This window comes from Tachypleus tridentatus, chromosome 9 (genome assembly GCF_004210375.1).
Source record: "Tachypleus tridentatus isolate NWPU-2018 chromosome 9, ASM421037v1, whole genome shotgun sequence".
Classification (NCBI taxonomy): Eukaryota; Metazoa; Arthropoda; class Merostomata; order Xiphosura; family Limulidae; genus Tachypleus; species Tachypleus tridentatus.
In genome coordinates this window covers 66422624-66447654 of record NC_134833.1, presented here as the reverse complement: position 1 = coordinate 66447654, position 25031 = coordinate 66422624, and the positions used below count along the sequence as shown (strand labels likewise).

General features: G+C 34.3%; 2 protein-coding genes across 6 annotated transcripts in view; one reads left to right on the top strand and one right to left on the bottom strand.

Moving 5' to 3' along the window:
• Wbp2 (WW domain binding protein 2) overlaps positions 1 to 2072 on the top strand; it is a 30816-nt gene extending 28744 nt beyond the window's left edge. The window contains exon 8 of the mRNA XM_076454620.1: positions 744 to 2072. Coding sequence (XP_076310735.1) covers positions 744 to 797 — 54 coding nt within the window. The 3' untranslated portion in view covers positions 798 to 2072. The remainder of the gene's footprint in view (positions 1 to 743) is intronic.
• A 2417-nt stretch (positions 2073 to 4489) lies between these two features.
• LOC143225362 (ribosome biogenesis protein SLX9 homolog) lies at positions 4490 to 22827 on the bottom strand. Of its 5 annotated transcripts, none has more exons than XM_076454626.1 (6): positions 22678 to 22827; positions 19555 to 19684; positions 17895 to 18075; positions 11320 to 11461; positions 7051 to 7116; positions 4490 to 4757 (listed from the first exon to the last, which is right to left on the bottom strand). In XM_076454626.1, the coding sequence occupies exons 2-6, from the start codon at positions 19666 to 19668 to the stop codon at positions 4637 to 4639; spliced, it is 624 nt and encodes a 207-aa protein (XP_076310741.1). In that variant the 5' UTR covers positions 19669 to 19684; positions 22678 to 22827; the 3' UTR covers positions 4490 to 4636. The 5 variants fall into 5 exon arrangements, with proteins under 5 accessions (XP_076310741.1, XP_076310737.1, XP_076310739.1 ...); XM_076454622.1 differs by having other exon boundaries at positions 17895 to 18078; positions 22678 to 22825; XM_076454624.1 differs by lacking the exon at positions 22678 to 22827 and adding an exon at positions 22437 to 22593.
• Positions 22828 to 25031: the final 2204 nt, after the last annotated feature.

The following is a 25031-nucleotide window of genomic DNA, read 5'->3' as shown; positions in this document are numbered from 1 at the left end:
ATACCTCATTAAATGGGTGTGCCTATGCTTGACAGTAATCTAAGGATTCCTATGATGCAAACTGGTGTGAGCTTGATACTGTAATTTTTCTGAAGGGTGGGCTGTAGGGATATCACTACTGGGGAGATTGTTCTAGGTCGGTTAGTATTTGGAGTCCAGTTTTATTATTCTGGTGAACATAGGTGTGTTGTTCCTTTTTTAGGATAATATGCTCATTGTCTGTAAAATTAGAGAGCCTGTGGAATATGAAAGTACTCCAGACAGATATTGTGGCTGACTTAGTTCCATAATCATAATACTCTAGAGCCCTTGTGGTCCATTTTGGAAGGTATACTTTGGTAAATTTTTGCTTCCATCATGTCTTTTAGATTGGAAGAGTGGTGAAGTGTACTGCCAAACTTACCACAAGCAGCAGATGTAGTTATAGTTAATTCTTTCAGTACCACCTTTATATATATCAACTCTCCCATGTTTAGTTTTAGATACAAGAAAAAATCTTAATATTTCATTACTAATATAAAATGGGTAACCATTGAAAACATGAAGGGAATGCCCTATTTTTGAGGTAGTTTTGAACTTCCTCACTCGTTTTATAAGCAGGGCCACATTATTTCCATTGGCACATAAGTGAAATATTGTAAGGTAGGTAGTCTTGTTCTGTTACATATTGTTCTTTGTTTCTTTAAACAGCAAGTGAAACATTTTATCATAAGATGAAGTTAACAAAACATCTTACTTTGCAGCAAGATCAACGGCCTCCTCCATCGTACTCGGAAGCAACCAAGAAAAGTCTGTAACTCTACACGATACACAGAGATTAACAAGAACATTTTATTGTTTGATTTAAAGGACTGTTTTGTCAAATCTGTGAAATGGCATCGACTAATTATTATGTATTAGTGAAATATGATAAAAAATAGTACCTCCTAGCATGTAATACATTAATATCAATGATGGGCTGGCTTTGAGTATTAGATAAACTATATATTAGTGGAATAGTTAATGTGGTGTTAAGTTGATGTATATATTTTCTTCTGATAGTTTAACTCTAGAAAATTTATACTAACACTGCTTTAAAATAAAAATAGCAACCTTGGGTTTAAATTTCTTTATGAAAGTAGCTAGTCTCTGAAGTTATTTCTTTAACATGATTTGTACAAGTTATAGTAAAATTTTGTTTAAAAAGATTGCATTTCCAATTGTTTTTTCTCTGATCTGCATAATTTTGTACTTTTTTAAAGTAAGGTTCCTGCTAATATTTTTAGTAATTAACTTTGCTTGGTAAATATTTTAAATCAAACATGTTTGTATTTACATGTAAATTATTAGAAAACTTGGGAAATTTAACATTGTTGCAGTGCTTGGCCAACCTGGACTTGATTCAGTCAGTGGTCTGACAACTTTTGTTAAGAAATAATAAGTCAAAGATTTGATATTTTTAATAGAATATAAACTGTTAAAAGCTGGGTGTCCATGCCCTGTCAAAAAAAGTTATCCATGTAGATGTTATGTTGGAGTGAATACAATTCTAATTTTTCTTGTTTCACATAAATATATATTCAATCTAAAATTGTACATAAATATTATCTTCAGATTCACCTGTACACAAAGGCTTTCTAGTCAAAATGGCTACTATTTTACTGACCATGTAGTTAGTTGCACTTAACTTCTTCCCAGAAAGTTTGATAAAAAAATATTTTAAATATTCGTTATTATAATTACTGTGATCTGTCACTGGCTGATCAGAGGTGAGAAGATAGTTATAGCCAAAATGTTAAATCAACAGCCACTTTTTTTATATATATAATTAAATAATTATGTAATTTGTAATAAGTCTACAATTCTTTGACATTCCAGTGTCTCCTCCTAGATCTTTATTATTTTCACTAGTACTCCACTTGTGATGCTGTCTTGGCTTTCAGTCCTTTTTTGTTATTGATAAATCATTTACTATCGGTAAACATAAGTAATTGTTATCAGATATTTTTAATGTTACGAAATGATGGATTTTTTCATTTTTATTTGCAAATGTACCTTGAACCATAACTGAGAAATAAAACCATTAAATGTAACTGTTTTTGGTGTTTTTCCCCAGGGTTGTGTCCTCTTCAACTCTATAAGTTCCAAATTTCAAATTGATGAACTTGCAAAGAGATAGTCGATACATGTGTAGTACATGTATCAAACTTGCCTACATTAGCGTAAGTTCTACATGCTGTTGCAGGCTATAATGTACATTTTAAGGTGTTACATTCTCTTGGCTTTTCACTTAACTATGCAAGTTGCTTTTAGAATTTTGAAAAGAAGCTGAAGTTTGGGTGGAAGGACCACAGTAGTGTGTTGTCTGTAGGAAAACACTATAATCATGTCACATAAAGAATGCTTCACATTGCAATTATATACTCTGTAGACTACAAAACTACATGATCTATGAACTTCTAAAGCAACAAATAAAAATGTTATTCTTAATTTTGGTTTTAGTTAATCTTAAAATAGAACACTTTCAGAAACAATCCAGAAGCACATCTAACACTCAAAGTAATAAAACTGGCATGATCTTTGTTACAAAAATGACTTGAAGATTATTAGTTTTATGTTCCTTGCATATGAAATCAAACTCTGAAATTTCCTTTTTCATGACTGATTTTATGATACAATCATGTGGCCGGAGTGTCTAAATTAGCCTTAGGTTTAGGTTAGTTCTATTCAACTGAAAATATTTGATTAAAGAACCATGCAGAAAAATATGAGCCTCATGATTTAGAAAAGTTTTTATAAAATTATGTCCATTTATGACATTATTGCCTGAACTTCAATCGAATTAATTCCACAAATCTTATTGCAAAGGTTTGAAGTTGAGAGTATCAGTTTATAATAATGAAATGAAAGCTTTATTCCAAATCTCTGAGAAAAACTTTGTGTAGATATTAATTCCCACTTGGTCCTAATATTATATATCATCAAAATGGTCTCATTGTAGAATACCTTTTCTCTGTCTCTGAAAGTTGTAAACCTTAAGAGACAAAATAGTTAGAACAATGACCCACTAGTAAGTATGGATGTGCCTGGAAATAAAACAAACAATGACAGTTGCATATTAGAAATTGCTCCTCTCAATCTCAAATATCTTAACAATATGAGAAACAGTTAAAAAATATCAAAAATAGAGTAACAGCCAATTCTGACATGAGAAGGGTTAGCTTGGAGTCATTGCAGTGATTTAAACATTAAAATGTCATCTTAACTTGACTGGAGTATTAGTATAACATTTTACTTTAACACATGATGTTCATCAAGACAACTTAATACAGAAGGGTTAAAACTGCTGTTCTCATAGTAACTGTCATTCATTAAAGGAGAGGGGGCAACAAGTAATTTAAAAACAATAAGGATAATGTTGGGAGGGAAATGTCAAATAATACAGGAACAAGGTATAGATGAATACACAAAACTACACAAAAATTCCTACTGTCAGACAGTGTAGCACTGTTACGTTTAAATGCTTTTATTCAAATCTGAATTCATGCAACTGAAAGGAGTCCAAAATTTAGTTGTAGATAAGTTATTCTTGGAAAGATTTGGTTAATAACATAAGAATTTTGGTATGGTTTGGTGTATCTATCCCTACCTTATTTCTGTACTTTGTGGTATTGCCATCCATACATTATACCTAATTTTTTTTACTACTTTTTAGTAATATGATATGCTGTCTGATGACTCTTGTTCTAGTTCACCTAAGTAGCTTAAAAGGATAAATGTTACGACAATGATTTAAGAATTATTTCCAAACCACATACAAGTTCAGGGTTAAAGACAATACTATAGCGTCAAAGGGTTTGTATTATCATTTTTGCTATAATGACTAATTGTAGAAGCCTATGTTTTCTAAGTTTTTTTATCCTGTACTTAGAAATAAACCTTTTGCTACAAATAAAAATTATAACCTTCTGAATATTAACTATTGTTTCATGACATTTCTATTTCTTGAAATAAAGAAACTGATACATCTTCAAAGTTCACGTCTTGTTGTATATTACATTACTGGTATATTTATATTGGTTTATTATAAATGAATAAAAAAAACATTAAATATTATCTACTTACACAGTTGTTTGTATTTGTAAAAAAAACAAAATTAAAAATGCACTCGGACAAGGCTTGCTAATTGAATCTTTAGGAAGCGAATTACAAAAACGTGAGGAAGATAAATTTAAAAAAACTTTCAAAAATTGTAGACCTGTTATAGTATGTTACACTGATAGTTCACAGCTAACAAAATATGCTTCAACATTTTCAGGTGAAAGAATTAAGTTTCTACACTTGTGAAAATCCATAACCTTGTGTTCTATTTTCTGTTTAAATGTAGTTTTTAGTGTAAAATGACCCTTATTTATTCATCAAACTAATGTTAAAATAATTCTTGTTTGTATGTATGGTCCTTCACACGAGGATGCTACCTTTATGATGGGAGAAATAAACTGTCCAATCATTTTTGTTATTACAGCATTTATGTCAAACCACAGAATCATATAAATAATAATATAAGACATGATTATTTGCAACTTAACTGTACAAAAACCAGTTAACAAACATGTTTCACACTTCAGAAACATAGACAACATTTTGTAGTATTCTGCTAATTATCCATAGCTTCCTGCTCAAGTGTTTTATGAATGTGAGCTATTACAGTTCCAGTTGGATCTTCTTGGAAGGCTGGATGTTTTAAAACAAATTGAAAAGTTTCTATGTCTTGTAACCTAGCAGAAAAACACCAGAGAATACTTCTGAAAATCTTTTACGAACTAGTTAACAAATCAAGTTGTTTGCTTTAAGGCCAATAATGACAACTTGCTAAAAAAAAAAACGTGAAATGCTTTCACTTGAGTTTCAAAAGTGAGTAGTAATTCTAACATTCACAATGAACATTTTATTTCTAAATCACCAATGCTTATTTTCTCACAATAAACCTGTTTCTTTTTACATCATGAGGGAGATAGGAAATGTTATTAAACAAAATATATTTTTTTCTTATCTGTATATTACATTAATAAGCAAAAAAGTACAGATAAGGGTGAAAGTTGATCCAAGTTCATCGTGTAATAGATAAATACGGTTTTGGTTATTAGAATTTCATACACTAGTTTCTACAGAAGTAAACATTAATGCGATTGTCTTCGTTTGTATTTTTCACTTGCAGAAGTAGTGGACTTAATACACCTATGGAGATATATTTTACCACTGGGTTAACCTGTTACCATATCCATTGTGGTATCTTATACTGTATTTCACAATAAATAAAAACTTAAGTAATAAAACATGCAACATTTTTTATTAAATATGCTGTTACTTAACATAATAAAATATTTTCCCTCATAGTAACCCCAAGACTTACTTTTGTGAAATTTTCTATGCATCTAAACAAGTGTTATTAAAAAGGCTCTAATCTTGAGTGTAATTTAAGAACATGACATTTTTCTCCCTAAGAAAACTTGATTCTCTTTAAAACTTGAAACTGTTTATAGATTTTTCCAATAGTTTGGTTTAAATTTTGCACAAGCTACTCAAAGACTATCTTTGCTAGCCATCCCTAATTTAGCAGTGTAAAACTAGAGAGAAGGCAGCTAGTCATCACCACCTTCTCTTGGGCCCCTCTTTTACCAACGAATAGTGTAATTGATCATCACATTATGACACCCCCACAGATGAAAGGGCGAGCATGTTTAGTGTGATGGGGATTCGAACCTGCAACCCTCAGATTACAGGTCAAGTGCCTTAACCACCTGGTCATCCTGGGCCTTTTCCAATAGAAACCTTGACATTAATAAACTCACAATAACTGTTGAGATAAGAGCTGGATTTTGACTTGTGATAACTTCCAAAAGTTATTGGATTGCATGATACTGGTTCTAAATTTACCATAAAATAACTTATACACCCTTGAAGTAAGCTAAGAATACCATCACTGCCTTTAATGCTTATTTTATATATTATATGTATTTATATTTTGCATTATCCATTGAAGCAACTTTCATACAACAGTATGTAACAGTTTTGAATAAATGGCAATTATCTGAAAGTAACAGATACATGCCCAAGTTTCCTTCCACTCGTGTTCGTGTTTATTTTAGTCCATTGCAAAAACCTATTTGATAAAACAGTTTGACACTAGACCAGAACCTTCTGTAGCTTCAACATTTTTTTAACACACATCTGTATGAATTTGCAACTTAAAAATGTTTAAAAAGATGTTTTTTAATACATAATTTAAAATGCTTACCTTTGTTGTATTTTTCAATTGCAAAGTTTTATATGTTCCTAAACTCTTATGAAACTTTGCAAGAAACATTTTATAAAACTGTAAATGTTATATTGGTTTCTTTTCAAAAACCACTACAAACAGTTTCGTGTGTTTATACATATGATAAAATAATTTTTTACCGAAACTGTTAGTAGGCTTCTTTCTTAACTTTTTCTGAAAAGATTTAACTTAAACAAATTTAAAAACCTGTTTTATATTCATTTATATCTATTTTTGTATTATTATTTTTACATTCTGGCACCTACTTAGGCCATGATGGCTAATGTAAGCACAGCCTAACAAACAGCAGACTTGTTAACAAAAATAACATGATACAGCAAATAGCAAAATGAATTAACTAAGCTTACTTCATCCTATTAAACAAAGAACACATCGTGACATCATAATTCAAAGTATAACATAAGCTTTAATAAAATCAATACTGTAACTGAAAGAAATTATTCAGAAACATTTATACCAACAATACATGAAAATAAGTTTCTACCACTTCATCTGAATCTAGTGCACCTGCAGGACTGGAAGCCATATTGGCTTGTACAGTTAAAAGATCAAAAGTATTTCAGTGTGTTTATATTACTAACGTACAACTTTTCAGGTCCAAGATATTGGCATCATACTTAAATGTATTTTATATACATGCATACAAAAAAACCAATATATATTCCACAATACAGAAACTTATTCATATATAACGTTTTTAATAACACTATTTGAAGACAGGTTATACTTACATTGCTTTTTGTTGTGCCTTCAGTGTTCTCATTCCTATTGGTTTATCAAGATTTTCTGAACTCCCACTAAAAATACATATCATTTGTTAGTTTGTGTTTTCAAACAAAACTTGTATGTGTTTCAAATATTTAAAAGTTTAAACAGATGACAATATAATGTTTTACAACAGAGTTAATAGCAAACTTTTGTATAAAAGGGTTCAATTATTTATAGTCTGCAAGTAGTATTTTAGAACATTTAGAAAATATGGCTTTGCTTTGTTACTATTAAACAGAAAAATTGTAAGCTGTTGGCTGATGCCAAAACAAAGGAATGATATAGGTACAGAAGTAATTAAAATTACCTGAACAGCTGGTTTTTATGGAAATTTTAAAATATCCCTCCTACTACAGGTAGGTCAAGGTGCACCTGTTACAACCCTTTATAGGGTTACATTCAAAACTTTAATAATTTACTTTATCATTAATATATATAAATACATTTGACATTAAAACATAGTTAATAAATTAACTTAATATTATACATGTTTTAAATTCTTAATTTTATAAGAAAATACTTTAAAAATTCCACAATCTCCCCAGTTATGAGAATTGTGACATTTGTTCTTTAGGTCTTTCCTCTTCTCCAATTTATTTATCACACCACTCTGAAGAACAGAATTTAACATGAAGTATTACAATAGAGATATTATTAAAGCAAAGTCTAATTTCTTTAGCCTTCAATCTTATTTGTTTAAGGAGCTAGAACAGGGGATCTGCTGGCCTGTCACATTCTCTCTAATATCGTATACTGTTTCATTTCAAGTCAAAGTTTTAATGTATCAAATGTCGTGTGATGTTACATTACTATCGGTATTGATTATTGTAAATTTTGTTTCCGTGGTGAACAGGTCAAGGAGAAAAAGGAATTTAAAACCCTTTTGTCCTAGTTTAAAAGTCAGTTAATAGTTATAGAACAAAGTTTGTTTTTGTGTATTATTAATCTGTGATTTTAGGTACATTATTTAAGTAAATAAAAATTATTTAGTGCACTAATATTGTCATTACAAAAAAGTAGGCATAAATTTTGCCTAGCAAAAAAGAAGTCAAAGGTAAGTCCTACATTTCAGGTATATTCTTTATTTGTGGTTATAACAATATCTATAATATAAGAATTAGAAATTTATTAGGTAAGATAATAAAAAAATAATTCTTCATAAGTTAAAAAGCAGCTTGTGCATGTTATTCTGTTTTATGTAATTCAATATAATAATGTGAGCCATACATTCACAGAGTGATTTATAACTTCAGTGACATGATCATTACACAGATACAGTTCAAAGGGCAATAAAACAGAATTAAGTGTGAAAATATATACTGTCATGAGATTAAACTATTTAGGATAAACAATTGTTGTTTTCTCTTACAATCTGCAGTCATTTTAGAAAAAAAGAAAGTGTAATTTAAATTTCTTTCATACTTTTTTTTTTTTTTATGATGCTTAAAAGGTCAGTCACAAATGGTCCATTCTTAAAACAAAGCCAGAGAGGAGAAGGTTCAGCCTTACTAAGATGGCTGTTGAAGAGAATACCCAAATGAATGAGGTATGATGAAGGGAGGACTTCTCCAATTTGATCAACTAGCCTACCTGAGCAGCTTTGAGAAGAAGCCAATCAATGCAACAGACCAACTCTGGTTTGCAATGAATGAGAAGCCAGTCTTTCCTGTAAAAGTGAAAGTGTAATCCCAGGGCATGAAGAGTTCACACTACTCAACAAAAGACATATGGAAACGAAGCTAGCTTAAAGTGAAAGGTGAGAAATTGGTACACTACCCATGATGGATAAACAAAGAAAAGAACGAGAACATTTCAAGATGAAAACATTCAAATAAACATTGAATATGTCTGTCTTGGAGAAAAAGTCCATCAAAGAGTAAGGTAGGATTATATGGTGAATCTTGGGTCTTGAATGTATCAACCGAGATAGGACAGGTCAATGGCTGGCTTCCAGTCCCCACTCTTTTGGGGAACTACAAACAGAAGGGAGAAATCCCCCAAATCACATGGGATAGCTTCAGTAACCCATTGTGTAAGGGGGTTTTGTACTGACTGAGAAAAATGCTAACACAACAATGGATCCTGAACGGGAGAGAAGGAAACAGATACACTGGATAAGAGACAAGATGATAAGACCTTCTTACAAAACTGAGAATCCAATTGGATGTGAAAGGGCTCTATCGAGAAATTAAGGCCATAAAATGAGCTCACACTGGACTTGAACCCACCAGGTAAACATAGATACTGTTGTTGGCAAAAAACAATGAAAAGTAGCAATGCAAGAATAACGAACAAGCAAGAGTTTCGGAGGGTGTATTAGGAGACAGAAATCAATGCCATGCTCAGCTCCTACTGGTACAACTATGCTACAAAATGAGAAAGGATGGACTGTTGTTGGATCAAAGAGACTTTCGACTTCAAAGACTCCAGAATCATATCAAACATGTATCATTGAAAAAATGGGGCCATACAAAGGTCCAACAGATAAGAAGCCTAGAGAAAAGATCAATGAAAATGTGGCATTGCTACCCAATAAGTCCCAACAACAACAAAGAAAAAAGCCACAGCTGCAGAGCCTGAGCTATAGATAACAGGCAGGCCAATACGGAAGTGAAGACATCCACAAAAAAACCAACATGATTCCTACGAAGAGCCTCCAATTCGGAGGATGGATCAAGGAGAGGTCCCACTGGGAACAGTGGACACCTGTTACATGAAGAGCAATTTTGAGGCCTGCCCTCAAACAGACAGAACTGAACCCAACAATTTTTTGATAAATAAAGACAGTCTGTCCTATAACGAGAAAGCAGGCTAATCCATAGCCCTTGAGGAACAAGACATATTTATGCTCTCACCCAACTGGGAAGTGAAACACTCAGTGTGAAACCAAATATCAGGGAACAGGGGAATACTACATAAAGTTTGAAGGCAGAATCATGTAAAAGGGAAGGATGTGGTAATAAAAGCAATACCAAAACATCACACATCTGAGAAATAATATCCAAAAAAGTCAACAAGAACAAACAAAGAGAAAGAACACTTAAACTCAACGATACGATGTTAAATATCTTTCTTTATGTAGCCTTCAGAACAGAAGGAAGACTGGCATTGATCTTAAACAAGAGATAAACAACCATGTGCCGAGTGACAGAAATGTGTCCAGATCTATAGTACCAAGAAGATGCAATGAGAATGGAATATTTAGTCATTTTGTAGTTAAAACCCTGCATTTTGATTTCTAAATATTGTTAGGAGACTGAAATTTACTAAAAGTACAAAAACTGGACTGTTGATGATTGAAAAATAGCATTATGGACAGACAAATCAAAGTTTGAAGCATCTGATTCAAAGCATAGGTTGTGTATCCAACATAAGAAAAGTGAAAAAATACTTACCTCAAAACATAACACTTACCATGAAGCATAAGGAAGGAACTGTGATGTTTTGGGGTGTTTTCCTATTGAGACAACAGGAGATACTTACAAAATAAATGGAATAATGGACCAGTGTAAGTAGCATCAGATATTGATCCGTCATGGTACACTCACTGGTTTATGTATTATAGGTAAAGGATTCTATTATCAAAACGATAATGACCCCAAACAATCATCCAAACTATGCAGAAATTATGTAACTAAGGAAGAAGCTATTGGAGGCATTCAAATGATGCATTGGCCCCCCACAGAGCCCAGAACTCAAATTTGTTTGATAAAAACCTGACAAATCAAATGTTACTTCCAAAGAAACTTTATGTGAGTGTATTAGAGACATTTGGAATAAAATCCCAAAGGACACTTTTATTAAATACCTGAAATACTGTCTACAGTTATTAAAATAAAATAAGGACATACAAAATATTAACTGTTTACTAAACTCAATTACTTTCACCAAGATTTGTTGAACTAAATATGGAGATTAATAAAATGCTGATGTTTCATCTGTAACTTTCCTTCCACTATTCTTTGAAAGTAGCCTGAAATGTAATTTGGACTTTGTCTTAACACATTCACACTGTTGTGTATACAACCATAAATCTACATAGTACACGTAACATTGTTAAACATATGTACTGCTTTGTAACTTCACAACTAAGTAGCATGGCATCGAAAGCAGGAATATTTAGTGCATTATACTTTTCAATTAGTTTTTAGTTACATAAAAAGATTTTGTGACCCTTCTAATTCTACATAACTTACAAATAAAATTAACTAAAACAGAAACTATAACTTTACTCTGTCTTTTGATTATCTTTCATAAGAAGTTCTAAGGTTGGAAGAGCTTCTTCTAGTGGTTTCATATCCCCAACTACAGGAGTTTGTTTTCTTTTCTTGGTTTCATTTTCTTTTTGTTTTGCTGCCTTTATTGCTTCAATTTCTTAGAAAAGAAAGTCAAGTTGTAGTTATACTGACAAGCTTTTATAACTCATATAACATTATCCGATTATTAAAAAAAATATATATAGATAAATTCATATTACCTCTCAGACTGAGCACATAATTTAATTATGTTACATATGGCTATTAAACCATGTTTCTAAAACAAATATACAAGTAACAGTTTATGAGACACTGATTTCACCACAACATTTAACATATAATTTACTTAATTACACAAATTATAATTTTCACAGTAATATTTTTATAGTAAATTTCTATTAATGCTCTTCCTTCTAATGACAAACGGAAACTATACAAAGGCTACAACGATACTTTGTGTTTAACAGTTACTGTTATTTCCATTCCACTTCACAATACAACTGCCTCAAGTTCACTGATTGAAAGAGACTTGGATGGGTCTTGTTGATGGCAGAAGCAATACTAGCCAAATATTATCAACCCATTGACAACATTCTCTACATATATGCAAAAACAAACAGTTGTAATGTTTATGGCTGAAAAAGATACAACTGTTTATAAAAATTGACACATTTCCCAACATTTCCATACATATGTTAAATTTCAGAAAAACAGTTCTTGGTGGAAATGATGTGGTATGTATGACATCAAGTTCCCTTTAACTCTGAAACTTGCTACCACCAGCACAGTATGTTCAACATGAAGTTTTAACTCTAGCATGTTACCAGTAATGTAGTATGTACAACATATATTATTAGATAAGCCATTTTAGGGTCTTGAAGATATCAATTTCTTTCTACTTATTTTGTGAAGAGGATTTCATTCTTGTAATGCTGACAAACATTACCACAAGTAGAATAAAACATTTGCTTGATAAATTAGGTAATGTTAATCAAAAGGTATTTACTTATAGTGTTTAGATCTAATCTAGCAAGACCTGAACAAGGACATCCTCCCAGATTTCTATCAAAGTGACTGGTTGGTTGGTTGATTTAGTGTTTTATGGCACAAAGCAGCTATGCTATCTGTGCCAAACATCCGGTTAAAAAGGTGAAAGTAAATTTAGTTAAATTCATAAAAGGAAATTAAGGTAAAACAAAACAAAGTTAAAAAATAAATAAATAGCATAAAATCAATATTCACATCTAGTGTACAATGTCAAGAGAAAAACTACAGTAATTCAAGATGTAAAGGAATTTCTGTAGCGTGACTGTAATAATCATAACTCGCCAGGAAGACAAACAGGTAAATACAAAAACAACCATCAGTCCCCTGAAGTTGGGCTTTCCGGCCCTGGTGTCAAGTTACTTAATGTCATGGTCAGTTTCTAATTTCAAATTGAACTAGATGAACCATGATTTTTAAAAGGGAGCCACATTAAAAAGGTGTAAAGTATAAACTAAAAAACTTAAATAGAATTTAGAAAACTAAAACCATTACCAAGGTGGACCATCTAACATTATGGACAAACCCTGGGACAGAACATGCTTAAAATGGTGCTGTCATTGTGAATTACAACGATGATAAGAAAGTAAAATATGGTTACTGTAATCCGAGTGTTACACAAACTACACACTGGTGCATCAGTTCCAGATAAAAGAAAACGATGAGTTAAAAAACTGTGACTAATGTGTAGTCTAGTTAGAATAACTTCCTTAAGGTAACAAGACGGCCAAAGTCCAATATAGGGTTTTATTTGGAAAAACTTGTTTTCTTGTTGCTCACTCCAAGTCGACTGCCAGCTGGCACAGAGCCGAGCCTTGAATACACGACCATAGTCCATATCAGGGACAGGCACAACTGTGATATTGCCAGAGCAGATAGACTTAGATGCAGTGTTGGCGAGCTTGTTCCCATGAATACCAACATGGCCAGGTATCCAGAAAAATTGGATAGAAGTAGATGTCAAAGAGAAATGGGCCAGTCGGTTTTGAATGTCTGTGATAACAGGGTGTGAACCAACGTGAAGCGATTCTAGGGCCAGTAGAGAACTAAGCGAGCCAGTATAAATCATGTAGTTTGAAGACTGTTTAGCTTCAACATGATCAAGGACAAAATAAGTGGCATAGAGTTCTGCAGTGAACACAGAAGTTGTAGAAGGGATTCTGCATGCAACCACTGAACCACAACAAACCATGGCAGAGCCCACACAGTCACCTGATTTTGAACCATCTGAATAAATAGGAATGGAAGGATGGTTCGAAAGATAATCAGCAAATAGCAGACAGTATTTCCAATCAGGAGTGTCTACTTTTCTCAGATGACTTAAAGATAGGTCACAATTTGGGACTGTAAGAAGCCATGGTGGGATTGGCTGACCAGTGGATACAGCAATGTTATCCAAGGACAGACCCAATTCATCTAACTGAGTATGGATACGAAGACCAAAATCAGAAATGGCAGACCATCTGGTCTGAAAAAGTATGGGCCATTGTGGAAGGAAAACACAACCCCAGGTGGGATGCTTCGGTAAGGAATGAAGTTTCAAAGCATATAGTAAAGACAGTTGCAAACAGCAGAAGTGCAAAAAGATTCATGAGACTATGTATAAGCTCTGAACTGGGAAAGTGCAGAAAACCCCAGTGCAGAGCCAAAGCCCTTGATGATGAATAGGGTCTAGCATCTTTAAGAGCAATAGTCTGGCAGAGCCACAGACCAGTGATCCATAGTCAAGTTTCAATCAAATAAGAGCACAATATATCTTTACAATAGAACATCGATCCGCTCCCCAACTGGTGGTAGAGAGGACACGGAAGATGTTCATTGCTCTTGTACATTTGACCCATAGCCCCAAGAACTTAGTCTCAGGGACCACAGGCAGCACAACTTCACTGATATGAAGTTCAGGATCATGGTGAATACCCTGTTGATGACATGAAAACGGTTTTAGAGAGAGAGAGAGAAGGTTTGCTGTGGTCCACTTAAGTAAACAATTGAGGGCATTCTGTAGCTGCTGCTCAATATACCTCATGTTCGACAACTGACATTAGATGTGAAAATCGTCAACATAGAGCCCGTTTGCAACAACTCTCTCTCACTGTTCAGTGATGGCATTAATTTTTATACTGAAAAGTGTGACAGTCAAAACACAGCCCTGAGGGACTCCAAGTTCCTATAGAAAAAAAATGGTAGAGTGTCAAACCCAAACAAACTCAAAATCTCCTGTCCATTAAAAATGTTTTAATAAAAATGGGCAAATGGCCACATAACCCATATATATGGAGGTCTTGCAAAATGTCATACCTCCATGTTGTAACATAAGCCTTCTCAATATCAAAGAATATTGATACAAGATGTTATCATCTGAGAAAGGCTTCTGTGATTGACGTTTCAAGTCGAATCAGGTGGTCCATGGTGGAGTGCTGGTTCTGGTTTGGTTCCTCGAACCAAACAAGACGAGCATTAACCATCCTCTCTGAGGTCTAACAAAGACAGCTCGTGAAAATAATTGGATAATAGTTTGAAGGAAACTTGGGATCCTTCTGAGGCTTGGAGAAAGGCAGAATAATAATCTAGCACCAGGCATCAGGAAAAACATACTTCGGCCAGATTCAGTTAAAAACAACCAGAAGAATAGCAAGAGAAGCAGGAGATAGATGGTGCAGCATCTCATAGTGTATATCATCAGATCCAACAAATGTACTGTCAGACCGATAAAGGGCCAGTTTCAGTTCCACCAGTGTAAAGGGATGATTATAGTCATAGAGATAATCAGCTTGAAAGGAAAGAAGTGATTGCTCTGCCCGAGTCTCAATGGCTAAGAAGGTGGAAGAAGAAGTAGAAGTGCAAAATGCCCGGCAAAAGCTTTCACCTAGAGTATTGGCGATACTCTGGGTATCAGTTACTTCCTGGCCATCAGAGAACAAGATCAAGAGGGAGACAGAGTGATGTTCACACTGACCTATTGATTCTTGTCCCAAATGACTGTGGAACTGGTGGTAGAGGATATGCTGGTTGTGAACTTAATCCAAGATTCCTTCTAGCTTTGACGTCTTACCCATCAAGCATAAGAACGGGTCTGCTGGAAAGCGATATGGTTCGAGAGTGTGGGAAATCTACAGAAAGTATCCCAGGCTTGCTTTTGAGCTTTCCGTGCCATGTGGCAGGCAGGATTCCACCATGCACAAGGATATAGTGGAAAACATGTTGAGGTTTCAGGATTACATTGAGCAGCTGCTTGTATAATACAGTCAGTTACTACTGCCACACAGTCGTCTATTGATGGCTTACAGACAATGGCAGGATCAAGTTCTGTGAGAGCAGTGAAATAGGGCCAGTTTGCTTGATCCAGCTTCCACTGGGGCACATGGGTCGGGTGGCATCGACCATGGCCAGTCTCTCAAAGATTATAGGAAAATGATCACTGCCTCGTGGATTATTGTCAACCCTCCATTAAAAATGGGAAAATAATGGAGTGCAAATTTAGAGATCAATAGCAGTAAAGGACTGACTTGGTGCATGGAAATAAGTAGAAGAACCAGTATTGAAAAGAGAAAGGTTGTGATCAGAGAGCATACGCTCTAGAGAGTGACCCCTCCTATCAATATCAGCACTTCCCCAGAGGGGATGATGTCCATTAAAGTCCCCCAGGATGAAAAAGGGAGATGGTAACTGTTCAATGAGAGTATCAAGGTCTGATTGATCATATGTTTCTCCAGGCAACAGGTAGAGAAAACAAACAGTGATGGTATGACACAAGGAAACACAGATGGCTACGGCCTCCAAGGGTGTGCCAAGTGGCAAAGACAGGGTGGACACATGCTGATTATACAACAGTGCCACCTCTCCATGGTCTCATCCATCACACAGTCTGTCATTTCTGTATAAAGAAAACTGCTAAAAGGCGACTGTATCGGCAAGATTCAGAAAATTTCCTGTAAGGAAAGACATACAGGATGGTAGGAAGTTATCAGTGTTTTGATGTCATCCAGATTAGAACATAAACCTCAACAGTTCCATTGTATCAGGATGGCCATTTTTATTTATGTGTAGGCGATATGGGTGGAGAACCCTTCTGTTTATAACCATGTCTTTTTTCCTTACTTTCCTTATCCTAGGGAGGTCTATGGACCTCCATGGATCCTGCCCTGGGTAGATTGGGCAGGGGTTTGCTGTTGGAAGGGGATTCCAGAAATTGAGGACATGAACAAATTATTGTTTTGCATCTTGGGGTGAGAGAGGAAGATGGATCTGAGGAGATGCCTGTACATGGAACCAAAGGATGTAGATCTTGGGGTTTGGTGGAATGTATATAAGGGACAGAGATAGGGGTTGAAGTTGATTCATCAACTTTTTTATCCATGGAGGTCAGTAGACTTTTCATTTGTTTGGAGAACGATTCTTTAGGAGGCACAGAGAGATCTGTTTGCACTCCTACAGTAGCTGTGGAATGAAGTGCAGCAGCATACATCCGAGATGAGGTGGTGAACAATAATTTTTGAGCCTCAGGATGGGTAATGTTATAAATCGCTTTCAAACCAGTGAGAATCTCCAACTCTGGGATGTTCTTCAAATTCCTTTCAAAAATAACTTCTCGTGATGAATTCAAAGTAGCATGAGGTGTAACCTCAATTGGTAGATCCCCAATCACCTTTAAATGCAAGAGGAGTTCACTATGTTGAGATGTGGATGTTTCCACCAACGTGTCACAAGATCGAAGGTTCTTTACTGACTTTGGAGAGCCAGCAAGTCCTTCTAGTTCCTTCTGAATGAAAAAGGGAGACATTTGCCCTGTGGTTTGTCTGAAAGTGATTGCAATATAAGAAAGTGAGGTACAACAGGTGGTATGGATGGTGAGGATTGCTGCTCAGAATCTTCGAGATGTGGTCATTTACCTATAGACTGTTTTTCACTATTTTATTGAGATTTTTAATTGGAGTATTCATAATAAAGAAAGGAAAATTTTGGTGCCCACTGACACCACCCATCATGGAGTCCTGTGAGGGGACTCACTACAATGTCAAACAAGGACATTGCAGCAATGCCAGGGTTTCGTGAGCACTATACCCAAACATCAGCATCAGATGCAATGTCCACAACACTTGTTGAGAACATCCAACACTGGTACTTGGTTGACCCTAGCCCAAATAGACAAGCCAAATGACCCAAGGGGGACCACCCAAAGGCCATCTGTCTACAGGAATTCAAGGCCAAAGTAGTGTGTTAGGGTTGGACCCCTCTACCATCAAGATCCTCTCCTCCCTTTCACGGGTTGCCATGCACAGCAAACACGTGGGTGGATGTTTAGTTCCCAGAGAAGGTAAACTGAAAGAACAGAACCTTCCCTGGGAGGTCCCCCTCACCACGTACAGGAATCCACATCAAGGAGCTATCAAATCAAATCTTACTGTGTTTTAATTAGCTTCATATATGATAAGATATGAATTCCTATGAATAGAGAAACATGTATCTATGAAGTTTAATGACAATTTTGTAAAACTGAAACCACATACTTTGTAAAAACCCTTGATGTTTCAGCTTTCTCCTTTCTTTCTTTGACAACTGTGGTTCTACACTTTTATTTGAGATTATGGTTCTTTTGTCGTAATCATGCAGTTGTGCGACTTTACTTAAGTCAATTTCAAGGTTTTCAAATAAAGATGAGTTAGCAGATACTGTTGTACATTTCTCGAGCTTCTGAAATGAAAATTACTTGATTAAAAAGTATCTGCAATTCTAAGCTACTGATTTGTGCACAGTTTATGTAAAAGCATACATGTACCTGTTTTCAGTTGAACAGTCTGAAAAACATAACACGTAAAAAATAAAAGCCTCAATAAAGTGAACTTTGTCTTGGAATGCACAACTTGCTAGATGCAGATGCACATTTATGCTGTTATACATATTAAGTTTGTTCTTTTACTGTTACACTTTAATAAAACTGAAAAGTGAAGCCACAGTATCATAAAGTTGGTAAATGGTATGTAAGGATTGGTAAGGTACTCAGTAGGCATAATACAAACGTGCATGATAAAAAAACCTACAATGATAGAGTTTTACTTTAATTTAGTCTTCAACCCAACAAAACAAGGCAAAAAACCATCACTAAGATATCAAACCAGAAATGTGACCAACTGTTCATCTTTATCCCTCTTGTTTCAATCAATATAACTCCATAACTATTTTGTCGCTAACGTCAGTTTAAACCTAAATCTACTCTGCGTTTCTGGGCAGAGTATGATATGATTACACTTTGAACTTAGAAGTTAACTTTATTATAGAAATCTGATGTTTCTTTCAAAAGTTAAGTACAAAGTAAAACAGGAATTACAGCCAATAACAGATGAACACTAGATCACTGTGATCAATGATTTGTACACTATACAGTTAGTGTCTTTACAATGCTAACCCCCTGTATTATGTTAGAAGTAAAAACAAACTAATACACATAATTTTAAATTTTATTACACACAATGATAGAATACACTAGCTTTCAGTGAGGGGTAAAAAAAGCCACAAAACAGGTAATAAAAACATTTTGTACAAAATGATGTAGAAAAGGCAGGGCCAGAAAAAATATAGGAGTGATGCAAAGACAATTCTTACATGACTTTCAATATTTAAATTTTATGTTAGTTTGTAAAATACGTATTTGGACTTTAATATTACTATGGTTAGAAGTTATATATTCTTGCCTGTTTGTTTACCATAATATAATGGTCATGGCAGTATAGGCACCAAAGTACTGTAACTAACACACTAGGACTTACAAGAAAAACTGAGTCAAAACATGTCTTGATTACTTTTACAAACTCCCATTAGGAGTTCAGATAATTCAACTGACCTTGTAACTATTTTGATCTCATGCATTTTTACAGTGTAACATTAAACTTTATATGAATTTGAAAGTCATGTAGGAAAGATCCATATATTATCCCTACATTCTTGTCTGCTTTCTTTTCGGTACTGCCATCCCTATATCATGTTACAAGTACAACTTATTTTTTCTTACTTGTTAACTTATTCGATCACCAGAAATCAATGTAAAAGTCATTTGAAATAGTTAGCATCTCTGAAAATTTATTCAGAGGCCCCATCTAGTAATCACAAACCTCATTTAAAAAAAAGACAAAATTAATATTCTAAGATTTTCTACATGCAACAAAAACCTACCTGTGAATATTGTTCTTTACTTTGAATTTCTTTTTTTCCTTCATTAATTTTCAAAGAATTACTTCCCACTGCAGGGAGATGGTACTTTTGCCTCGAATGTCTAATCTTACCCATCGTTAACAAAACACAACTGGAAAAGGTGCATAAAGGTGAAAATACTATGACTGTTTGATAATCTAGAAGTCACTTGATAACTTTCATGACATAAAACTTGAACAATAAAAAAACTAGACAACTTTAAATAAGTTTATGATTGAACCATGAGGATCAATGCTAACCTATCAAAACGTCAAAAACAAATTAAATTAAAACAAGTTAAATTTCATATAACTACATAATCAAGATCTTTCAAGAATGCATGCTAGTTGTGTACACACCATACTATCAAGCATACCATGGGCACTTCAACAAATTGTACAGAATACATTCCACCTATTGTTCTTGTAATCTGAAACAAGTTTGGATTAACTTGACCTTTTTTGTCCTTTAAAACTTCCATAATCAGTCATGTATCTATATTTAAAAAATGTTACAAATTACCTGTGGTTCCAGGACACTCTGCACTCCACAAGTTTTTGATTTAAACCAAAACACATTTTGTCAAAAAAAAAATGCATATAGTTTAAGTCTAAAACCTAAACCTAATACTCTGAATAATTAAATTTATACTTCCGTCAGACATGGAAGCCCATAATAAACTTAAAAAGATGGATTAAGCCACACCTAGTTTTTATATCTAAGCCAAAAAAAAAATAAAGTCCAAAAACTAAATTTCTATCTACAGTTAAAAGTTCCTATATCAGGTACATTTGTTAATACAACATTTCTCAAACATATTCTTCATGTGCACTTCTTAAAGATAAAGGTATGAACTATTTACAATACTTAACTCACCAAAGGTATCAACAAGTTTGTAGTAACTCTCTTGATCATATTTTAAAACTTCCTTCGTTCTTTTCATTACAGTCAAACACTCAGCTGAATTATTATGATTTTGTCAAAAAATTGCATTTAAATATTCTTTCTTCTCTAGAAAGCTAATGTTTCTTTGACACAAATGTTCACACCACACATACAATTCTATCTGTATGTACCTGTACCTAAGTGAATGATTTTAACATCATTAAAAGTTGAAACTTACTTTCTATATTCTGTTTGAGTCACTTTAATCCCTTTACTTATACCATGCTATTATAGAACCTGACCAATAGAATGATATGTTTCTTTGTTTGTATGTATGTATTCTGCCTTATACTTTACTCTGTTATATCTCCCTAGAGGTGTTTGTACCTTAGCTGTACATAAAAGTTTGTCGGAGAAATCTAGAAGCTTTATGGTGGGCCATTCCATGTCAAATCATCCAGGGGGCTGTAGGTGACCCCCACAGAATGCCTTGAAAAAATTCACATGTGCTCATCTACCCATATAATGAAAAATTGCCAAAGATTAGATCAATATCTCTAATAGTTTCTGATATACAGCCCTGTAAAATTGTTTTATTTTTGGCAAATTCTTTTTCAGGCAAGTTTGGCTGCTTAAAGCTGGAAGGGTAATGGTGGTAGAAGGCTGAAATTAGTTACACTGACTGAATTAATCTCACATAATTCAAAAATGGTCTCAAATGAAGTTTATCTCTCTTAGGATTTTCATAGTGAGACTGTCAAATCTCACACACCTGAACTGAATTTTTTTTTTAAATAACAAACGTATGGTCAGAGGATACTTGAAAAAATTATAACTCAAAAAGTAGGTTGAACATCATCCTGATTTTTTTTGTAGACCATATTCAGAGATGTAAGAATATATGGTAAAAATCTGAAAAGGCTGAATAACTGGTGACATGGTCAAACTGTGGCCTGAAGTAGGGCTATTTTTAGCTAAATCATAAAAAGTTGCATGCAACTAAATTTTTTTAACAGGAGATCTAATAGACTTTTATTTACAACAATTGCTGATTTATCAACCGATATGTTATAGGAAATTTGAAAACAAAATTCAGCTTTGTATCATATTAAGTCTTAGAGCTATGGCTTATTAAATGAACCAATGTTTTTTACAATTTTGGGTTTTCAGGTGATTTTACAGCCTCACTATGAAAATCCTAAAAGAGATAAGCTTGGTTTAAGGCCATTTTTTAATTCAGTCAGTGTAGCATATTTCAGCCTTTTACTACCATTACTATTCTAGCTTTAAACAGCTAAAGTTGCCTAAAGATGAATTTACCAAAAAAAAAATTATTTAAATTTTACAGGGCTGTATATCAGAAACTATTAAAAATATTGATCTAATCTCAGGCAATTTTTCATCATATGGGTAGATGAGCATGCGAATTTTTTCAAGGCATTCTGAGGGGGTCACCTGGAAAATTTTCCAAAATCTGGATGATTTGACATGGAATGACCCTGGTAGTTAGTTATATACTATGTACCTAATCATGAAAATCCCATAAAACATTATTGCAACTGTTCATCAGGAAAGCAAGCTTTCACAGATGTTTTGAAATGAGAGGTAAATCCTGGAAGTCAAAGATACCTAATGTTTTTAGTTTTCATTATAATTAACAAACTTGGAAAAAAATAGCATAATAAATTATGATTTTATCTGTACAAAAGATTTTTTTCCTTATTAGCCTAAAAATAAACCATTGGAAGAAGCTCTTAATTTATCCCATGTAAATTTAAATACTGGATACATGTCAAGTCATAAAATGTGACATTTATCATATTATATGCATACACTGACAGTGATACAGTATTAATATTATATCTGTAACTGGTAAAGTAAACCATTTCATTTACCAACAATAAAAATATAACATACAACAATTAGAGTTTTATATATTATCTACTTTTTTAACACAAACAATATAGTTGCTTTGTTACCTATCAGAAAATGTTTTTACTCGTTCTCAAACAGGCATAAACCATAATCAGTGATGTCGAGAAACCCACTTGTTGAGAAATTTATATGCAAAAACGGCTCGTTTGGGTTGAGAAAATATTTTACATAGAAGAGCGAACAACGTTTCGACCTTCTTCGGTCATCGTAAAATATTTTCTCAACCCAAACGAGCCGTTTTTGCATATAAAAAAGCATAAACCATGAATTACTGAGCGAACCTACCTGAAGTTGTTTAATTTCCTCGTTACCTAATCGGGCTCTGAACTTGGTAACTAATTCATCGTTACTTATACCGACTGAAGCAATATAAAATATAAAACCCGTCTTCAACTTTATTAGAAAAACAAAAACACAAAACAGCTTTGCACAAACTTTTGGGTAAGATTTTCTTTGTGTATTTAAAAATGTTTAAAACATATTACTCTAGAATTTTAGTCCTTTTTTGTTATCTTCATTTCAACACCTGTATTTTACAAATTCCACTAGATCACCCCAAATTCATTGTTGTATGCCTATATAAATTATTAACACCAAATTGAAAGTTTGTTTGTTTGTTTTTGGAATTTCGCACAAAGCTACTCGAGGGCTATCTGTGCTAGCTGTCCCTAATTTAGCAGTGTAAGACTAGAGGGAAGGCAGCTAGTCATCACCACCCACCGCCAACTCTTGGGCTACTCTTTTACCAACGAATAGTGGGATTCACCGTCACATTATACACCCCCACGGCTGGGAGGGCGAGCATGTTTAGCGCGACGCGGGCGCGAACCCGCGACCCTCGGATTACGAGTCGCACGCCTTACGCGCTTGGCCATGCCAGGCCCCAAATTGAAAGTGTCTCAGTCTTCTGTTTAAAAACCAAAAATTCTAATCAGACTGACTCGACTGTTCAGTTTCGCTTTTCACCCTTACACTAGAAGACGAGGGAGATGGTATTGCAAAGGGACAAGTATGTGTGTAAATTCATTGTTTCTACGCAAGTATCTCAAAAACTAATATACCGATGTACACAAAATTTTTACACAAGATGCAAAGTAAGTTCTGGACAGCCACACTCAAATTCGGATACATTTTCTGGATATGTGAAACATTTTTTTAAGAGGGAGTTGTGCCAAATTTTATGAGCATCAAAGAATTTTCATCATATCACAAAAATGACCCAAATAGACGATAATTTTGATTATGATTTGTTTGTTTGTTTTGGAATTTCGCACAAAGCTACTCGAAGGCTATCTGTGCTAGCCGTCCCTAATTTAGCAGTGTAAGACTAAAGGGAAGGCAGCTAGTCATCACCACCCACCGCCAACTCTTGGGCTACTCTTTTACCAACGAATAGTGGGATTGACCGTCACTTTATACAACCCCACGGCTGGGAGGGCGAGCATGTTTAGCGCGACGCGGGCGCGAACCCACGACCCTCGCATTACGAGTCGCCCGCCTTACGCGCTTGGCCATGCCAGGCCTTTGATTATGAAAAAGATTTTCTGTGTTTTCGAGGGTGATGTTTGATGTTATTTAATATAAATGTATGCAATATCGAAGGGGAGCGGCGGAGCAATGTAATGCATTTTTTGGCATTTATTCCACGATAAGTTCATTCTATCAGCTGTAGTTCACAAATTAATATCTGCGTTACTCCAAATTCAGAGTTATTTGTAGAAAATACTCCTGTGATGCAAATTAGTGCCGTCGAATTTAAAATGACACAACCCTTAGTTCCACAAAAGTTTAAGAAGAGTTATTTCAAACTTTCTCGATAACAACAGTTGTATTTCTTAAATTTAAAGCTACGTCAATCCATATTAGGGACGGCTAGTGCAGATAGTCCTCGGGTAGTTTTGCGCGAAATGCAAAATAAACCAAACCATTCTGCTTTTGCATAAATCGGGAATTTATCTATTTTTGTTAACTCTAGTAGTCTTAGAAGCTGCAGTAAAAATCAAAGTCTAACCTTAATTATGAATAATTGTTTGTTTTGTTTTTTGAATTTCGCACAAAGCTACTAGAGGGCTATCTGTGCTAGCCGTCCCTAATTTAGCAGTGTAAGACTAGAGGGAAGGCAGCTAGTCATCACCACCCACCGCCAACTCTTGGCTACTCTTTTACCAACGAATAGTGGGACTGACCGTCACATTATAACGCCCCCACGGCTGAAAGGGCGAGCATGTTTGGCGGGACGGGGATGCGAACCCGCGACCCTCAGATTACGAGTCGCACGCCTTAACACGCTTGGCCATTCTGGGCCAATTATGAATAAAGATAACACATTTAGCCAGTATGAGTTTTTCTCTTGTTGTGTGCATGTTATTCCTTCTCAAATATATATATTACTAATCTGCCTGTTGTAATGGTGTTTAATATTTACCTGTTTGTTAGTTTCAGTTTGAACCACAAAAACACATAAATACGTTTCGGCACATATTTTTTCTACGCTCTTCTACGAATAGTTAAAAAAATCTGTTATATCAGTTACGCAATACTGTGACCGATAATCACGGAATGATAACAATTTTAAACTATTCAAATACTCAATATTTTTAATATATTTGTGGTGTTTATAACAGCTTTCAATTGTAGGT

Bases quoted from the DNA above. Each gene is read 5' to 3' on its own strand.
- LOC143225362 (XM_076454622.1), bottom strand. From the start codon at position 19,668: ATGGGTAAGATTAGACATTCGAGGCAAAAGTACCATCTCCCTGCAGTG. The intron at 18,079-19,554 runs GTAGGTTTTTGT...TTTTCATTTCAG, and splicing joins GTAAAGAACAATATTCACAG to AAGCTCGAGAAATGTACAAC. The intron at 7,117-11,319 runs GTAAAGTTATAG...ATGTATTTTTAG, and splicing joins AAAGATAATCAAAAGACAGA to TGGGAGTTCAGAAAATCTTG.